Raw genomic sequence first — 20,395 nt, 5'->3', positions numbered from 1 at the left:
GCCTTGCTGCCACACAGGCTGAAGCTCTTTAGTTGCCTTGAGGCTCAAGTATTACAGTGAGAGTCCAGACACATGTTTTATTCTGATCATTAGTTTTACTTATCACCACCCATGAGCCAATTTTCTGACAGAACAGTGATTCCCTTCTGTTGCAGCTCATTTTAATGTTTCCATTTCATTTGCCTCTAAAAACTGCCTTTATTCAAGAATAAGGTTGTAGAGGTCCCCCTGTGACCCGAAGTGTCTACCCCTCATCCTTCAGATTCCTTGTTCTGCTTAGGACTGTGGAGAGCATGGCTAAAACCTCCCCCCGATCCTGCCATTCCTCCCACCTCAAGGCGAGAGGACTTAGTGTCTAGGTGGTAAATTGTATTCCTATTTACTACTAATAATCCCTGAATAGTAATCAAATATTCTAGGGTAGGGCTATCCAGTAGAATTTTCTACAGTCATAGAAATATCCTCTCTGCTCTCTTCATTGTGGTAGCCAGTCACTACATGTAGACTGTGGAACACTTGAAATGTGGTGGATGTGGCTGAGGAACTGAATTTTTAATTTTAGTTAAGTTTAATTAATTTAAATGGAAATAGCCACAAGTGGGCAGTGACTGTCATATTGGAGAGTGTAGATCTAGGGCATTCAGTGGCAAGTAGCCCACCCAAAGAAGCCTCCTGCAGGGCAAAAGTACTGATTAGCTGCTCCTAGGAAGCTGTTCCTTTATTAGATTTGGGATCATCCAAACTTTATCCTTGTGTCTTCTCTGTCAACTTGTGTCTGAAGGTCAGGTTTCTTCTCTCTTTAACATTACCAGCAAATATCACAAGCTTAGATGGTTGAACATATTTTTCCCATTTTGGAAACCAAAAATGAATTCAGATGAGAGGAGAAACTGGTTAATCACTAGGCAAAATCAATAATTGCTCAGTGATTAATTTTCAAGCTTCAAAATTGTCTAAATATTTAAATTGACCTTTTTGTTTCTACTATAAAATGTTTTCAAGATGATAAGCATCATAAGTAGATGAATATGTCTACAGCTCGGTAATTTAATAATTATTCTCCAGTACTACATATGACTAGTGCAGCAGCATTGTCAATATTTAAATTCCTTGTCAGTTCGACAGTGGGTATCCTGTCCTTTTTGAAAGGGCTGAGAAACATTCATCTCAATTCTTCTTATAACACGTGGTCATTTCTTTGCAGTTCTGGCTGATTTGTGAAATTTTAGAACTTAGGCGTTTTTGGAGTGGCATTGAATTTGCTGAACTGAAAGCAAGTGGGCTGCAAGGGAAAAGCAGACTAAGGAAAACATAAGTTAAAAAACACAATAGAAACTAATGTTTTTAGACCTACAGTTATTCACTTCTTTAGAAATATTTATTATACAACCAATGGTCAGAGTATGACATAAGAAGCAGAAATAAGGCAAAAGACTCTGTTAGACTTGAAATCTCAATAGAGATTAGAATAAATTTAGTATATTGAGAGTAGTACAGAATTTCTGGGTTTTGAAATAGTGTTTTATTTTTCTCTGATAAATATCAGAAATCTCATTATAAACAGGGAACAAATTAGATTAGCAGATGGAGAAATGCAAAAGATAATATAGCAAAAATAACTGTTTTATTAGTGTTGAGGATGAGTGGTTGCAGCCCTGAGGTAAGCTTGGTGCAGGGATTATGTTATGTTCAAGTTGTGTTCCTCGCATTTTCATTGTGAAGATGAGTCTACTATGAATATTGTGATTTTTCATCAGCAATAAAATAGCTGTAGGGACAGATTGAAGAAAGATGAAAGTAGTATTTAGATTAACTTGAAAGATCGCAGTGGCGTCAAGGAAGAAAGAGGGATCAAAGAAACAGCTTGAATTAAGTAAGGCATTGGAAATAAGTGAGTAGACCTGTACTTGGTAATATATGCTCCTGCCAGACCCAGATTTCTGTAGACACGCATTCATTTGCTATGACTGCCACCCTCCAGAGTATTGGAAGGATGGCAGAACCGTGATGCTGATGAGCATACATCAGGAACAGTTCCACACCTCTACAACTATAGGCAGAAAGATTCAGCCCCATTCCACATCTCCACCAGAGGGAATATTGGGCCACTCAGGGGACCCTAAGTCCTGGCCACAATGATGGATCTAGGAGTTGGTTCTTGACCCCATCAAAACCCTCCCCATGATCAAGCAGTCGGGAAGACTGTTGCCTTGGAGGTCACTGTACTGGGATGATGTGAAGATGGAACTGCTGTGGCTTTGTCACATCGAAATGGAGAAAGTCCATTTTTAGGAGGAAAGGTTAATACCCACACTGGGAAGGAGAGGTGGGACACAAAGACAGAGGAAGGTCTGGGGAGAGAAATAGAGAAAGATATGAAGGAAAGGGGAGTGAGGGAGCAGGAGGAAGACTGGCAATGTTGTTTGAGACCCTGGATTCAGTGATGCTTGTTGTCAGGACTACACACATCCTCCCATTTCAGAGAGCCAATAAATTCTGCCTCCTTTTTAATTTTACCTGTGCTAGGTTAGCCCTGGATTTAGCTCACAACAGAAGAATCTTAATAAATATTCCTTAAGAAATCTCTTCAAAATCAAAAGTTCCACCGAAAGTTAAGGCCAAGTGGGGCCTAGAGTGATCGATAAAGCTAGAAAATTAGGCCTAAAAGTAGCTGCTGAGAGTTATCTCTGGTGCAGAAAGTCCTGGTGTTTTCACCATTCACGATGGTATTAATAAGGCTTCTCTCTTGGTCCCATGTGGCTGACACTGGCCTTTCTTAGGTGTCCTTTGCCTGCGCAGCTTGTCATCTGCTGACTGTCCATGTCTACCAAAACCTTATGTTGTCTGCTCTGGGTTAATTTGAAGAGTTCTTTAAAGTTACATTTTATTTTTCTAACACAGGAAAAACAGGCTTTATGGGATAGCTAATAAGGCCAATCAGATAAGCAACAAGCATCTGCAGAAATTAAACTGAACAGGAGCAGAGATTGTGTAGAATTTTAAGAACGTTTTCGCCTCAGCAACAAAGTATTTTACCCCTAAAATAATGTTTTCATAATAAAACTAAATTTCTGCCATTTTTAACTGCAAAAAAATTGGTGAGGCTTTTCTGAGTTTGCTGTTTGCATACATTTGTATTTATGTTCCTCAGTCTAAGACTTGTAAGAGATTGATTCATTCCAATGTGTGTGCCCCAGATAGAATTGTGTCACATGACACATGGCAGCTGCTCTCATCCACAGGTAACTCTAACACCGAACAGAAAACCCTGGGAAATCAGTTAGCTCTTAGCTTTACCGTGTAATTATAAAAGTAACTAATCCAGTGCCTATTAAGGGATGAAATATTAGACACCCCATATTCGGAGTGCACAGGCACTGTGGGACTTCCACACAGCCAGATTACAGGGAATTCTAAGGCCAAGAGAGAACCTGCCTCCTTTCCTTGGACCACCCACTGCTGAGGGCCCAGATCTCCCAGTGCAACTCAGGTGGGTTTGCTCTCAGTGCCAGAATAGACAGTGATGGTTGATCAGCTTAAACCTCAGATGGTGGTCTCCTGATGAATTGTATTGCTCTCACCCTACTAAATTTTCACTTATTTGATAGTATCCGATTATCCCTACTAGAATGTAAGCTTCAAAAGGCTTTTTTCCCACTTTTGTTTGCTGATATATTCCTAATACCTAAAATAGTTCTAGGTGTGTAGCAAGTGCTTAGTTAGGATTGGTGTATTGAATGGATAAATTAGTTATTGTTTAGAGTTCTGTAAATTCTGAATCTGTTTCATTATCACATTCGCAAGTATGTTACAATGTAGTAAATATTGTGGACCCATTCCTTTATTTTTTTAATAAAGGATAATTTATAGAGTTAAGTGTATACATCTTAAGTGTTGAGCTTAATAAATTTTTACATATATATCTATTTCTGTTATTACCATCCAGGTCAAAATGCAAAGCATTATCATCACTCAACAAATTTTTCTTAAGCCCTCCTCAATCAGTACCACACCCCCAACCATACCTCTCTAGAGGTAACCATTATTCTGACTTCTATTTTACCATAGATTAAATTTTCCTATTCTTAGATTCTTATGTGTGCAGTTATACACTATGTACTCTTTTGTCAGATTTCTTTGATTCAACATTTTTATTTTCAACCAATGTATTTTTATAGAATTAAGAAGATATATAAAACATAAAAAACAGAATATAGTTGAGTCTTGCTTTCCATTTAGTCTGGCAATCTCTAGGTATTTCATTTTCATTTTGACTCAATGTGCCTAGGTGGGTTGTTCTTTGTATTTTTCATGTTCAGAATTAACTTAGTTTTTTTAGTATGTGGGTTGATGGTCATCATAAATTTTGGAAATTTCTCAGCCATTTTTTCTTCAAACACTTTGCTCATTGTCTGTCTCTTAATCCTTCTGCATTAGACTGCCTGAGAGTGTACCAAATCTCTCATGATCTGTTCTATTTGCATTCATTCTTTCTGTACTTGAATTTAGGTAATTTCTGTTGATCTGTCTTTCATATTTCTTATTATTTCCACTGCTGTTTCCAGTCTGCTATTAAGCTCCATCAACAAATTCTTAAAATTTTTTTTTAAATTTTATTTTATTATTAGTTTCAAGTATACAGTACATTGGTTATATATCTATAACCAATCCCCCTGATTGCTCTACCTTTCCTCTGGCTCTACATCTTGCTATTACTTCCACATAACCAAGGGCAAATGGGGCATGGGTTAAGTTCTGCAGATTCTGGGCAGCTACCATTTTCCAGAGGATCATAAATAGTTGGCCTCTCAGCTCAGGGTGCTTGGTGGCTGAGGTCAAATTCTACGAATTCTTTATTTTAGATATGGCATTTTAAATTCTAGAATATCCATTTGGTTCTTTCTCAGAGAGTACATTTTTCTGTTTAATTTCTTCATTTTTCTATCCATTTGGCTTATCTTTTTTAAAATTTTCTTTCATATATTTAAAATAATTACTTTAATATTCTTGACTGTTAATTTTAACATCCAATTCATCTGTTGGTTTGCCTCTATTGGCTGTATTTTCTTTTGGTTCTGAGTTATATTATCCTGTTTCTTTACATCTTGTAATTTTTAATATATGCTGGATGCTGTGTATAAAAGAACCATAGAGACTAAAATACATATTAGTTTCCCTCTGAGAGGCCATGCCTTTTCTTCTATTAGGCAGCTAGTGTGAGGGACTGTAGTAGTTTGAATGATGGCCCTCCAAATCTACCTCCCAACCTCCAGAACCTGTGACTGTGACCTTATTTGGGAGAAAGGTATTTGCATTTGTAATTAAGTTAAAGATCCTGAGACGAGATCAGTCTGGATTGTCCAGGTGGGCCCTAAATCCAATAACAGGTGTCCTTATAAGAAAGAGAAGACACAGAGGAGAGTGAAGTGATGCAACCTCAAGTCAAGGAATACTTGGCACCATGGGATGCTAGAAGAAGTGAGGGTTGATTTTCTCCTAGAGCTTTTAGAGGTAGTACAGCCTTGTCAGTACTTTGATTCCAGACCCCTGGCCTCCAGAACTGTAAGAGAATACATTTCTGTTGTTTTAAGTTTGTTAAATGTGTTATGGCAATCTTCGGAGACTAATACAGGGACCGATTGCTTTGATCTGGTTAGGAATAGAGTTGGGTCTGGGATAGGTGCAGGTTTGGTTTTCATTTCTCATTTCAAATGTTGAGAAAAAGGACCTTTGTGTGCAGTACAGTCCCTGTCTCTAGCGATTAGGACCAGCAGATTGAGATCTCTTTGCTGCGCAGCCTTTCCCCACAGCCCCTTGTGCCACTAGGCACATGGCAGCGCCCAGCTGGGAGAGAAGTGACTTCGGGTCTGGGGTTCCTCAAGATCCCAGTCCATCTAGCTGGCCCATAATGGCTTCTGACAACTCCACTGGCTGTTTTTTCTTCCAGCAGAATCCTGTTACCCATGTCAGGTTTGATCCTCTGCTTCTCTGTGAAGCTTCTGATGATCTTTGCTCACTTAGGAAGGGGCCCCGCCTTGTCTGGCATTCATATCACTTGGACTTCTTTGCATCCACAATTAATTTAAAAATAGGTTTTATAGTTTTGTAGTAGTTAGTTTCTCATAGTACTCCTAATTGATCTTTCCTGATGTTCAACATCCTAACCATAAGTAGAACTTCCTAATGTACCTATTGCAGTTTTAAATGATCAATTAATGTATAATTAAACTTTTGATATTATTGTATGTTATATAACAGTCCATCTAGCTGGCCCATAATGGCTTCTGACAACTCCATTAAAATATAGTTGTATATAATTATGCATGTAATTTAAAATATAATTAGTTAATTATTAATACCTTTGTCTATGATCTTTGTGCAGGTTAGTGGGACTGGTGTATGATCTGTGTGAAGGCCAGTAGTTGCTGATTTCAGATTCTAGGCTCAGGCTTTCATAGTAGAAAAATGGGAGAAAGATAGAGAATAAATCGATAGGCATAAATATTCAAGAACATGTGTATGAAAATATTTGAAATGGTTTCTGGGTAAAAAAATAATGATTTATTTTTGGCATTTATCTAAAATAAAGTAGAAAACTAACCCTATGTGATTAGATCTTTGTATGATGCTTTTAATTTATATTATGTTTAGTTATCATGGCATGCCAAGGTTTAGAGGGCAAAAGCCAGGTTGTAAATAGTTGTTTTTGTTTTTGTTTTTTTGTACCAAGAACCCTTTAGACAACAAATATAGATTTAACAGAAATAATTTAAACTTCTGGTGTTGAATTATGAACAAATATATAATAAAACATGAGCAGACATGTTAATTACAAACATTCATTCTGCTCTGTTGCTTGAAAGCTATTCACTGGCTTGAACATTATTTATTTTCTATGGAAATTTAATCCATTTTCAGAATGGGTTGTGCTGGTTGAGATAATTACTCAGTTATACACGAAAAGAGAAGGCTCCTGCAGTCAACTGGATGAATTACCTGTTTCAGAGGGTATGGTACATGTAAACATGAGCAATTTATACAGAATTTTAAATTCATAATTCTTTGAGTTCCCTTTCCTGTCCATTAGAAGCAACGTACTACATTTATTTTAATGACCCAGTGTACTTCAAAGGACACAAATATAATCAGTATGTAAATGAAACTTACTAAACATAGGTATTATCGTTGAAATAGAGCCAAGATCTTCATCTGTTATGATTTGACTTTTTGGATGAAAACCTTTGAATTGAGTAATGTTGGAGTGAAATACTGAGATATTTTTTAATAAAGAGACTAAACAAATCATTAGAAATGATATTTTAAATACATTTGCTAAAAAGCAGCTAGGTCTGACAAACATTTGCTCTGAGTATGAATACCCTTGTCATTGGTAACCAGAAAGTACCAGGCCTAGATGGAATATTTGGTGAGTTCTACCAAACATTTAAGGAAAGAGTTACACCACTTCTCTACAGTCTCCTTCAGAGGACAGGAGAGGGACAACTTCCTGACTCATTCTGTGAGGCCAGCATTAACCCTAATAACAAAACCACACAAAGGCATTACAGGAAAAGAAAACTGGAGACCAATAGCTGTTGTGAACATAGATGCAGAAATCCTCAACAAAATATTAGCACATCAAATTCAACAATGTATTAAAAATTTACACACCGTGACCAAGTAGGATTTATCCCAGGTATGCAGCATTGGTTCAACAATCTCAAGTCAGTTAATGTAACCCATCACATCGACAGGCTAAAAAAAGGAAAAACACATGATTGTATCAATAGATGCAGAAAAAGATTGGACAAAATTCAACACTCGATTATGATTAAAAAAAAAAAAACCTCTCAGACATTTATATGACTAATTTAGAACTTGCTATTAATAAAATTGATGTACTAATAGATAAATTATAAGAATGGATAGGAAAAATATATAACCTACTCATGCCTTCAAAAATTTTAGCAATAGTGCTTCATTATGTGTTCAGCTTGAAAGTATACCTATATGTGTGTTTATATATGCATTTCCATTTTACTGATACCACCTATGTAGTTAAATATTATGTAGTGACATAAATCTTTATTCACGCACTATATCATATGGCCCATTGTGTTATTCAATGTTCCTATATAAATGTCTGCACAATAAATGTCTATAAGTGGAAATTTTAGAACTTTAGACTAACTGGTGTGGTTTTTACATATTATATTTGGAATTGTATACTATTTCCCTTTTGCCATTGGTTTCCTGGGTATGACTTATTTATAGCAATCACCCTTAGACGTCCAAGAGTAATTATATATCATGGGTTACCTTGGGATAATCCTGGATTATGCCTGTTTCAATTGTGTAATCATTAATAGTACTCTCATTCTCAATAGTGTCCTGATTGGACAATAAATTAATTGGTCACTTGAGATACAGTCAGCTTTTCTTCTCTTTCATATGCCTCATGTCCTACTATTCTTGTTTAGAAATCCTATCTTCTATTACTGTAAGCAGCTCAAGTCCTTTTTGAGTTGGTGGTTTACCAATAATGAATATAAATGATGTATGATTTAGTAGAAAAACCTTGATGATTTTATATAGGATCCAAAATAGAAGTTCAGAATGTCAGAACAAATGGAGAGCACATGTTGAAACAATGTCTATTGCCAGGGCCGGTGTCCTGAACGGAAGAGAAAGGGCAGCAACTGGGCGAGTAACCGGAAGGGAAATGGCCTTTCTGTTCACAATGAACATGTGGTGTGTGCCGCTTCCATGCTAGTACTCTGCCTATCTTAGGGCAGAGCTTACGAAGATATTTATGTTAATTATGTTGTAAACTGATTTTGAGATTATTCGTCCTCACACTGCTTATGAAAAAGGTTTTTCTTCCTGAGACATTACCCACAGACATGTGGCCATGGAGCCCTGAATGTGGCTGTTATGCCTAACGCTGATGAAATATTTAAGGATTTCTTAACAAGAATTAAAGCCCTGAGGATTCTGTTAGAAATGTGGCATTTATATTTGTTGTGCGATCTCATGGGGAAAACATATCTTATGGGAAAAACTAATTGTATTTGTTATACCAATAACCATAGACATAGGGAATCGGAACCTTACATAAACATTTATCACAAATGGAAACATTTGGAGTTGAATATCTTCTGCCTTGGAGCTTCAACCAAGTTTCTCTTGGGCTTCTTATCTTACAAAATTAAAAAAGAGCTATGATCTTTTTAAAAAGTTAGGTTATTCTTGATTGCTTTTGATAGAACTATGAATTTGATGGCAGGTCCAGTTGGTTAACAACCTTGTTACCATGGCAGTACCCTAAAGAAGCACTTCAAAGTTTTATTCAAAAATCACCTTCAGCAGAATAATCTTAGTTTGTGTCATTCAAAAATGCAATTTCCAGGCATCATTTCTGACCCCTTCCCCAATGAATTAGAGTCCTGCTGGGGAGCAAAGAATTAGTTGGTATTTTGCTTACTAACTTTTGAAAAACACTGTCCAAGAAATGTGATGAATTTGGGCAGTGACCTTGAAAAATGAAAATTTTAGAATAGCTGTAGTGAAAACTATTAAATTTCCAATTTAATGATTAAAATATTTTTTTCTATAATAGTTATCATAGTAGTGGACTAGTAGGAAGATAGAAACAATTGCATTTGTTGAAAGAGCAGATGGGTTCATGGAGAGGTTAGCAGGGAAAGATTAATTTACCAAGAGTGAGTGTGCAAGCAGTGAGAAAGAACGTGGGGGCCACCAGTTCCAGAACTACTGAGTGGTAGTTCAGGCTCATGGCCAGTGGGAGAGGAGGGTTTTCAAACCACAATCACTTGGAAATGGTAGACTCATTTCTTAATCCCTGTGTATCTCCATAGCATCATATGTAGAATGGAAATAAAAATATGTGAGAGTAAAATTCAAAAGTATATACTTTTCTGTTATTATTTCTTACCTTCACATTCCCTCCTCCTCTGTTCTTGCTCAGATAGATATGGAAGCAGATTGGCTTATTGTGGAATTAATGTTTAATATGCAAAAGTATAGATAATTCTGGACTGCAGCCCCATGTTATTCCAGGTTATTTTCATTATACTTTAAAATTTAAAAATGTCATTTACATTTTTATATTTTAAAAGTGTAATTTACCTCTGCTACAATAGATTCATAGGTACAGTAGTCTCAAATATTATCACAATTTATACTCTTGTATGGTTTTCTCAGTAATCTGTTCTCAGCTTCAGTCTGGTTTTGCCATTTATGGGCTGTATGATCTCGGCAAACCTCTTAAAATGGTTCCTTTCATTATCTATGAAAACAACATATTGTGAACATTAAGTGACAATCTGTATATTTTACAACTATGCCTAGAATGTGTAAGCACACAATAAAAGTGAGTCCCTCTGCCATACCAACACTCTTGCTCTTGGAATGGTAGTATGTTGTGAAGGCATGTCCCACAGAGGAACAGGTGTCTGGCTTTGGTACTACTCCTGCATCCCCCGACTCCATCCCACAACAGAGCCCTATGTCATAGGAAGTAAAATTTTCTGTAGTCTTATTAGCACCAATGGTTATGAGTAAGTGGTATTGGGATAATATATAGAGACTCAGTTCTTCTTCCTAGAATGAAATTTAAAGTTAAGTTTAGTTAACTGAAAATTTATTCAATAAAAACTAGAGGAGTTCAGGTATAGTAGAGCCTTTTTGTAAATAAGTTCACATCATATATATGCTTATAATGTTTCACCGTAAGCCTTTAAAATAGATGAGAGGCCATAACAGTAAAATACACATATCCAATAAGCCTGTTAAAATGGAAGTTAAAAAATTTTAAACTATTTAGCAGGAGCAAGTGAATATAATAATCACTTAAACTGATAAAATTGTTGTGATTGAGGCTTCAGTTTAGCTCCAGTGTTCCTAGATAAAATAACTGCTTATTTACCAACTGCCCAAAGGAACAGCCAGAAATGATGATTACCATCATGCATCTTATTTAGCCAATGGTTTTTGAGTTCTGACAATGTGTTAGCCATGGTGTGAAGAATCATGGAGGCAGCAAAGATAACTGGGGCAAAGTGACAAAGCTCAAGGGAAAGTTCCTAGTGTGGGTGTTGGGCAGTAAATGATAAGCAAACCAAGAAGAGTATGTCAGTCTAGATGATTGACAGCTTTGGATTTACATTGGGGAGTGTATCCTTAACTTTTTATGTACTGACCTAGTTCTTAAATGTCCAAGTTATTTTAATAATTGTAAATAACTCATGCATATAATGTTAGTACCATCAGGAAATATCACTGTTCATTTAAGGATAAGAACTTGAGACAGTGATTGATTCAGTTATCTGTCCTTTGTTTCCTAGTTTATTAGAGTCTGAGCAAAAAGCATCTATATGTTCAGCATTGTACAAACTCAAATGTGTGAAAAAGTCATAAATATAGGAAATACAGTGCTGGAGATCATTTGGTTTTCAAAATGATTATTTGCTTTACAGAAGGATTCTTTGTAAATATTCTTAAAATGCCAATCTCCTCTGTTAACTTGACCATTTGATTAAAATTCTTAAAACTGGATTTTCACTTCAGAAATATGAAAAGCAAAACATGAAAATATTTTTCGTAAAGATGTATATGGGAACAGATTTGGGTTATATATTTAGACAGCCTTTGTATCATTGGATTAAGAGGGGGTAATTTTAATGCCCATGCTTTCATTATAAGTAATTATATACAGCCTTGGAAAGGATAATTTAATATTTTTTAATGAACATAAAGGAAAATGTTGAATAGAGTACATAAAAAATATTGCATCTGCTTTCAAAAGTTTTGTTAGGATATTACCTTTTTACTTTTTCAGTTTTAGACCTAAATTTCCCAGTAGGATTCCCAGGTCCAAGCACAACAGCTGAAACAGAAAGGCCTTACCTCATGAAGCAAAATCTTGCTGGAATGTTTGGCTTAGAGAGTGTCTTGTTTGTGCTTAGAGAGTGTTTTGAAATAGAAACAAAAATTACTCTGCAAACTTAAAAGAGGACACTGAAATTAGATAGGTTGAAATATTAAAGCTTGAGAAATTTTTCTATTTCTTCTTCACCCCATTCATTATACACACTTACATAAATTTCTTTCTATTGGTAAGTCCAAAGCAGCCAACATCATTCTAGAAAAGAATGCCAATTTTGCCTTTTCAAAACTGGAATATTTAACTACCTAGTACTGACAGTAGTATGCAGTTTGTCTGTGTCTAGAGTGTTTAGATATTACTGTGAACGGACAGTCTGTCAAGTCCAGAAGCCTAAATCTGGTAGAAATATTCTTTTGAAAGTTATTCCTAAGGTCATTGATTCTCAAACTTTAGCATATATCATATTCATCTGGAGGACTTTAACACAGAGATTGATAGGCCCCATCCTTTAGAATTTCTGGTTCAGGAGGATTTAGTTGGGACCCAAGAATTTGTTTTTCTAACACAAGCCCAGGTGATGCTAATGGTGCTGGTCTGGGAACCACACTTTGAGAACCACTTGCTTAGAAAGATGGGTCTTCAGAAAAATATTAGGACTTATTTGGGACTTAGTACACACAGTTTTGCTGTTCGTTTGTTTTTGCCCTGTACTCTGCATAATAAACTTTCATTTCAGTTGCTTTGTTATAATGCTAAGCATCTTGCTCTTTTTATCTAAAATATGATTTTTCTAAAAATTTTGAGGTTTCTATTTTAGATGAAAGGGATAATTCTTCATTTAATTGATAGAAACAAAATATATGAGATAATAAGTAGAGCTATAAAAATGAAATATCATTCTGATGTTTTTGTCTGCAGAAATTTGATTTTTTTCAATCAATATGAATCTTCTGGAACATGGAATTTGATAAGTTTCAGAAATAAGTATTTGGTTTTTGTTTCAGAAATTGGCTTTTATTTTAATTTAATTATTCTCAGATCTGTATGTATATATGTGTAGTATCTGTGTGTTTTGTAGGTAAGTTGCAAAACAATGGTAACCAATAAGATTGCTGGACCTTGGTCATGCTTCTTCCTCAGGTTTCCTGAAAGCTTACACTTTGTCCAATGATAGCTATTAAGACAGCTATTAATTTGTCTATATCAGTAGCACATTTTGTCTGCTCTCTTTGCCTCCATTGTTCCTGTGGCTCCATCTTTCCTCATTTTTCAGGATCTTGAAATTTATTGTTTCCTTTTACTCTAATCCATGCATCTCCCATCAGTATAAGGCTGGTATGGATCTCTTATTGATGATCCTGACATAGTTCTTACAGTGACTACCAGGACAGGGAATATCCTTACAGTGTTTCTTAGTTGGGAAAATGGATTGGTCTTATCCCTTCAAATTCCAATCCCTGACAGATTGTTTATTTACCAGTTTCTTTAATTTCTTAGAAAAATTGGTACAGTAGTCTTTAGTGTCTAGAATATAAGGCTGTTTGATAACACATTTTAAACACTGTTTCAGCTGTAATATGTGATTAATACAATTTCAGTCTCAGTTTCAGAGATCTGTTTTCCAATGTTTTGATACAGGGCTAGTGAAACTAATTACTAAACTCTAATTATTAAACAGGTTCATTTTGATGGCTGGGACCACAAATATGACTATTGGATGGATGCAGATAGCCCTGACATTCACCCAGTTGGATGGTGTGGTGTAACAGGGCATCCACTGGAAAGGCCATATCGTAAGTATTTTGTCTTTGTTGTTGCTTTTTAAATACTTAGCCTGAATTCCTACCTTAAGGTTATTTTTATGTCATTGTAAATATTTGAAAGCTAAATATCAGATAAGTGAATTGATTAATCACCTCTATAGCTAAGCTGAAAGCCAGTTACTCACAATTAAGCCTCAAAGGGCATACTTCGTATAAATGAAAAGTTATAATCATTAAGAAATTACTTTAATTTTGTTATCGAAAGGAATTTTCATTTTTTACATTTTAGTTGAGAAAATGGAGCCAGACATAAACCCATCTAATTTTAGCCATTGCTTTTAGATGAAGTATGTTTTGATTTTTTAAACGTTCCATCTTGGAACGTTTACAAAACGTTGGATTACAAAATATTTTAGGAAAAAAACAAATATTTTAAATTTCAGAAGTTAAAAATTTAGTTGTAAAAATTTCATAAAACCTTCTATTTTACTGATATGTTCATTATTTCTGTCTTTCTAGCTACTTAAAGTTAAGGAGGAAGTTAACCACCCAAAATTCCAATGAACCTCAAACTAAAATATCTTATTCTTTGTCTGAAGTATTCCTCTGATCAAAATAGGCTGTCATGGCTAATAACTAGTTTTAAACACAATGCAAGCACTCTCCATTCTTGGGTTTGTTTTGTTTCCTCACTGCTTCTATTACCCTCCCTTTGGCTTCTTGGGATGAAGCTAGCAAGTTATTCTATTAATGAAGATGTCTTACACTGAGCCAGCCCAGTGATGCTTGAACTCTAGATCTAAAAGGACTAACTACATCTTGAAAGAATTCCTTAACTTTTGTAGAAGTGAGAAGAGTCCCCGAATTAATAACTTGAGAAGCATTTTTACGTTTCGTTAGGTTCTTTGAAAACCACAAACTCAATAAGATAATAGGTCCTTGTGTGACTTACAGTCCCTCAACAATCGTAGAGTCTGTAGAAAGAATGTACAATAAGGAGACTGGTGGGAGAGAAGTGTAAGCATTTGTACTTTGTGGTTTCTCTGGTCCCACCTTTTACTCTCCTGATTTCACACCCCAGCATGCCAGGAAAATGGTTCTCACTTTATCTTAACCAACCCCCCCCCTCCACACACACACACATTGGTCTCTCATCCCAGTAACCTTCTCAAGTAGGAATGATTTAAACGGAGGTAGGGGTGGGTCAGCCCTTTTCACTCCACTTTGCCCGTTGCCTACTCTAGTCAAGGTGCCTACCTGGCTTCTTGACCTGAATATTTCATAAGTATTCTGAAGCCTATGGATCAAAACTTAACATCATCCCAAGCCAAAATCTTGCTTTTCTACTATAGTTTCTACTTGCTTCCAAAGCTCTCACTTCTTATTCGAAGTCATTCTGGACTCCACTCCCTCCTTACCCATTCCTCACCCCTCTCATACAACTAGTCGTTTAGTCTTGCTGATTCTCTTTCTTAATTTCTCCAGTGCCCATCTTTGACTCCCACTCCTCCCTCCCAACTCCATCACACGGTCTGCACTCTCACTGTACTTATAAATAGTTCGTAGAATATGATCTGCAGTCTGCAAGTGAGCTGCACAGATCCTCCTTGAAGAGTCTAGAATGGGTTTAAAAATTTAGGTTCTAGAAGCAGTATAGCCTAGTCATTACATGTGTGAAATGTGGAGTCAGAATGCTTGGATTTGAAAGTCAGTTTCACTGCTTGCTTAACCGTGTGTCTCTATGTGCTTGTGTCCTCATCTGTAAAATGGAGATAATAATAGTATGTCTGTCTCATAAATTTATAATGATGAAATGAGGTCACTATATGCACAGCATTTCAAAAACTGCCTGGCCTATATTATGTGCTCAATGTTGGTTGCTATCAGGACATTATATAACATTCTATAGATTCTCATTTTGATACAAAACTATGTGAATTATTAAGGACTACAAAATTTGAAATTTTGGTAAACAATATGTGACTAGAGTTTTCAAAATATTTTGAAATATTCAATTTCGTTTGTTTTACTTCTATGTGTTGGCAATATTATAAGATTACTATTTTGTGTACTCACACTCAGGTGATTGGAATCCCTGTAATTTGGGAGGAAGATAACTTGCAATTGGCTGTCTCAAGTTGGTCATGATATTCTCTTACTGCTGTGCTTGCTTGTTATAAATTTTTTTTGGAATTAATCATTATAATGTGGTTTATTGTCGGTTTCTCAGCTAATTTCATGGTTTATAATTATTTGTATATGTATCATTCGTCTTACTAATTTTTAAATATCAAGACTTTTCAAGACATGCTTATAATATAGTTCAATATATAACGTCCATGTCCCTATTGTTAAAGCAAAAATTCACAGAAACACACACACAATTCCACTCCAGAATTTATTCTGTTATTTATTTGTCACTGAATTCTTTTCCCACTGGAAAGTAGAAACAAATGGTTAGTCTAGGTACTAAAACAGAACAAAGTTTGAGAGTCTAGCATTGACTATTGTCACAGCTTCACAACTCTCTTTTCTTGTTTCCTCCCTGTACTAGTCTGTATAAAACCCAAATTGTACCTCATTTTCTTCATATTCAATAATTTATAATATTCAATCACTAAGGCCTAATAAAAGTTCTTGAATAGGAAAGCCTCTCGAGTGTGAAAACTTGAACATTCCCATTTAACTAGGAAGAGTGCCAGTTTGTGTGGCCAGGTAATGACAGTTTCTGCTTAGCTACCATTCCCAGCCACAGATGCTTGCCTGCAGGTTGCCCTGTATCCCACTGCCGGATTAAACTTTCCTTTTCTCATTCCATGAGGGCACAATTCGTCTGTTTTACCTAATGTATAGTCCTTCATGGTCGACTTCTACTACACTTAGAGTCAAAATTAAATGCTTAAGATTTAGCACTATTTAGTTTTCAAGATCTTTCTTTCATGCTTTGCATTTCATGAATGTCCTTAAAAAGATATGAAAATATCTGAACGAAAAAACCATGACTACTTTGGTCATTTAGTTGATTCCCTTCTGGCAGTCTTTTTAGTCATATAATTTGGAAACTAATCCCAGTCACATTTGTTGTTAAATTTCTTAAATAGAGCTCATTTCCTCCCCTATATTATTAGTTATCTGCCCACAGATTACCTACTCCACTGAGCAATGCAATGTCTAATATGTCTTGCTTTGGAAATTAACCAAGCTTGAGAAGACGATGGACTTTGGAGTTAGAAAAACTTGGATTTAAATTTCTATTCTGCTCTGACTGACTCTATGCCTTTGGGCAAGTTACTTGACCTCTGGAACTTGCAGACTTGTGAGATTAAATACCTTAATGGCTGCTTTCAGTTATCTGGTGCACAGTGGCCCTTCAGTTAAATAGTAGGGTTGGGGTGAAGAGCACAGGCACATTTCTCATCTTTGATCCAGAAAATTGAGAGTTGACTTTATTTACTGAAACTTGCACAACGAATATGATTTTTTCCCTAGGTACTGTTATAATTGCACTATCCATAAAGGGGTTGCTGATCATTGAGTGAATATAGAATAACATCTGGACAGTTTGAAACATTTAGAATTATTGATTTAGGCTTAAGATAAGCAGGCCCCATAAGCCCCGTTGTGTTGAGAACTAAAGAACTAATTTTTTAAAAAAATCTGAACATATTGTTTCAGTTCTTTACCCAATTCTGATGTTGTCTGGGTTCTTTCCTCATATCAAGCAATTCTCTGACACCAGCCAGATGTCCTATAATTCAGCTCCATTCTGACACTATCTACCCAAAGATAGCATCATATTCCACAGGTGAAGGGCTCAGAGCCACAAAACTGGCTCCACTTCAGATGCCAATCACAAGTTACTCTTTCTTCTGAAAAACTGCCTATAAATCAGAGGTTTCCACAACCCCTTCCTTGGGTTCAATTAATTTGCTAGAGCGGCTCACAGCATTCTGGAAACCAGTTATGAAGAGAAATGTCAGATGAGGTCCTGAACAAAAGAGCCTCTGTCTTTGTGAAGTTTGGAACCCAGCATGTTGGTATGTGCATATGTTCTGATTCACTAACCCAGAAGCTGTCAAGATCTCATCCTGGGTTTTTATGGAGGCTTTATTACACAGGCATGATTAATTAAATCATTGTCCATTGAGGGTTGAACTCAGTCTCTAGCCTCTCTCTTCTCCTCAGAGATCCAGGGGCGGGACTAAAAGTTCAACCTTGTAATCACATGGTTGGCTCCACAGGCAACCATTGCTCATTCTTAGGTGCTTTCCAAAAGTAGTCATCTTACTAACATAACAAAAGATACCTTTATTGCTCTCAGCACAGGAAATTCCAAGGGTTTTAGGAGCTCTGTTCCAGGATGGGGATGAAAACTAAATATATATTTCTTATTATAAATCACAATTAGAACAATTATGAATATACCACCAGTGAAATGAAATTATTCTCATTGAGCTGTTCTATAGCTTTCTAGTTGTCAAATCAAATGGATGTAACCAGTTCTCATAGGAGCCTTCTCTGCTAAGTACAATTTATCATTCCGTTGTCCCTGTTTTAGGCAGTGGTACTTTCCCAAGGTCTCCTTCTGTCTCTCTTCTTAGTCTGCACTTAGGGCTCCTCTGCCTCTGGGTGGGGTGAGTGCCTAGTGCTAATCCTTTTAGCATTTGGGCCAAGAAGATGAAGTCCTTTGCAGTTAAGAGTCACTTCCTTTCCAAAACTTGTCTGATATCCTAGGGGAGATGAGATCTCTCTTCATCCTTCTCATCCTACAGTATTTTGTCCTCTCTTCTGTTCTGTGAGTTACATTTATTTTTCTTGCCACTCTCATGCCCAGAACCCTCTAGTGGCTTCCTGTCTCACACAGTTTGTTTCAAAGTGCTTACTCTCATTGGAAAACTATCCCCTAGAAGCTCCTATGAGGATTTTTGCTCTTGTTATTGCTTATTCAGGGCCGGCCAGCAGCACTGGCCTTGCTCTATCTCCAGCACACCAGCTTCTGCCTCTGCTGTTCCCTTGGCTTGGAGCTTTGTGCCACCATGTGCTCCTAAGGCTTGTTCAGAGGTACCCTCCCAGAGATGCTTTTTCTGCCCAAGCTGTCCACAGACGACAGTTTCCACAACCCCTTCCCCATTAGCCACCCTTTAGCCCATTAGCCACCCTTGTGTTTCTTCATGGTAGTTCTCAAAGGCTGATATGATAAGCTTGTTTGTTTTGTTCTTACCCCTCCTCCCTAACTAGAATACCTCTTCCATCGTAGCAGGGACTTCTTGTTGCCATTGGCCCTTCATTGCTTGCTCTACATCACCTCCACAGAACAGTGCAGGCTCAGGGCTCAAGAGCATCACTGAGTGAATGATGAGGGAATGAACAAATGGCGCCCCCTTTACACCTCAAGATCCCTTGGAGTAGGGTCTTCATGGTATTTACCTTCGCTTTGTGGAGTGTTCAGAGCTCTCGCAGGTTGTAAATACATGTCAGAAAATGCTTGTAAAAGGGTCCAGACTGGAACTGCCAGTTTGCCAACCTGCTGTGGCCACTTCCCCCACCCCCACCCTGCAGACTCCACACTTCTTTTTCCTGTGTGCTGGTTTGGCTCAGCCTGTGTCCTCCACGCAGAGCGGGCCCTCAGTGAATATTTGTCCAATTCTTGTTTTCCTAACTTCCTACATTTTATCAGTTGTAATTTGTCTACATTTATTTCATCCTACCTGCTCCTTCAGCTTTTGTTTCAAACACATTTAGAAATGAGAGTTAAACAGAATAAAATATTCAACTGCATGGTTATGTCTTGTTAATGTTTGAAGGTAGGAATAGAAATAATAAAATAAAATATGACATTTCCCAATGCCTGTAATAAGAGAGATACCGCTGGAGAAAAAAAAAAGACAGTTTTTTAATCGAATGCAGATTTGGGTGCGCCACTTTGTAACTAACAGACTTTTCTCACCAGGTGTGTGTGAAAGTATTTTTTTCTGAAATGACAGAGAACCACATGCAAAGAGCTGGCGGGGTTATGGAGTGACATGGTGAGTTGCTCAGCCCTCTAGGAAGAGCACCCCCATGCGGTAACCACCCAACAAGGCTGGCTTTACCATTCGTGCCATGAATACCATGCATCACAAACTTGAGAGAAACAGACTGCTCTCTCAGCATGGGTATAAAAATAAGTAGATGTAGGAGAAAGGATTTGATTCATATTCTTGGAAAGTTCAAACCAACCTAGCTAGAAAAAGTGCTTTATCCTTGGGAGTCACCAATGATGTATATGTTGAACATAAAACTAACAGAATCATCTGAGCTCATCAGGTTGCAACCTGTCCTTCAGAAGCACAGAGACGTCATAGTTTGCCCCACTTGTTGGAGACAAAGGTGGGTCTCGGGCCCTAGTCAGAATGTATTCCTGATTTGCCTGAACTCTATTGTGTATACATACTTTTATAATCATGTAAAGCTCCCCTTCCTGTCAGCCCCTCTTTAGACGGGAAGGTAGGCGCCCCAGCTGGTGTGAGGTTCCGGCCTTGGAGAAGCCTGTGGAAGTGCTGAGTCTGGACTTCCAAAAAGGGGTGGCACCCTCTGTTGTGCAGCATCAGCAGTGTTGCATGAGGCATGATAGGAAGAGGGTGGCAAAAAATAAAAATAGAGGACATTGCAGCACAGCCTCATACATACCTGGAGAGTCTACAGTAACTGCACATCCTTTGTGATAATCAGCAACTCACAGGGT

At 37.0% G+C, this 20,395-nt stretch overlaps 1 protein-coding gene across 1 annotated transcript in view; it reads left to right on the top strand.

Annotated features, from left to right (window-relative positions):
- The window catches only part of L3MBTL4 (L3MBTL4, histone methyl-lysine binding protein), a 244,485-nt gene that overhangs the window by 60,202 nt on the left and 163,888 nt on the right, over positions 1 to 20,395 (top strand). Inside the window, 1 exon segment of the mRNA XM_006920119.1 lies at positions 13,587 to 13,701. Coding sequence (XP_006920181.1) covers positions 13,587 to 13,701 — 115 coding nt within the window.

The sequence above is a fragment of the Pteropus alecto genome, unplaced genomic scaffold, assembly GCF_000325575.1.
Source record: "Pteropus alecto unplaced genomic scaffold, ASM32557v1 scaffold146, whole genome shotgun sequence".
Classification (NCBI taxonomy): domain Eukaryota; kingdom Metazoa; phylum Chordata; class Mammalia; order Chiroptera; family Pteropodidae; genus Pteropus; species Pteropus alecto.
This window is presented reverse-complemented; position numbering and strand designations above follow the sequence as displayed.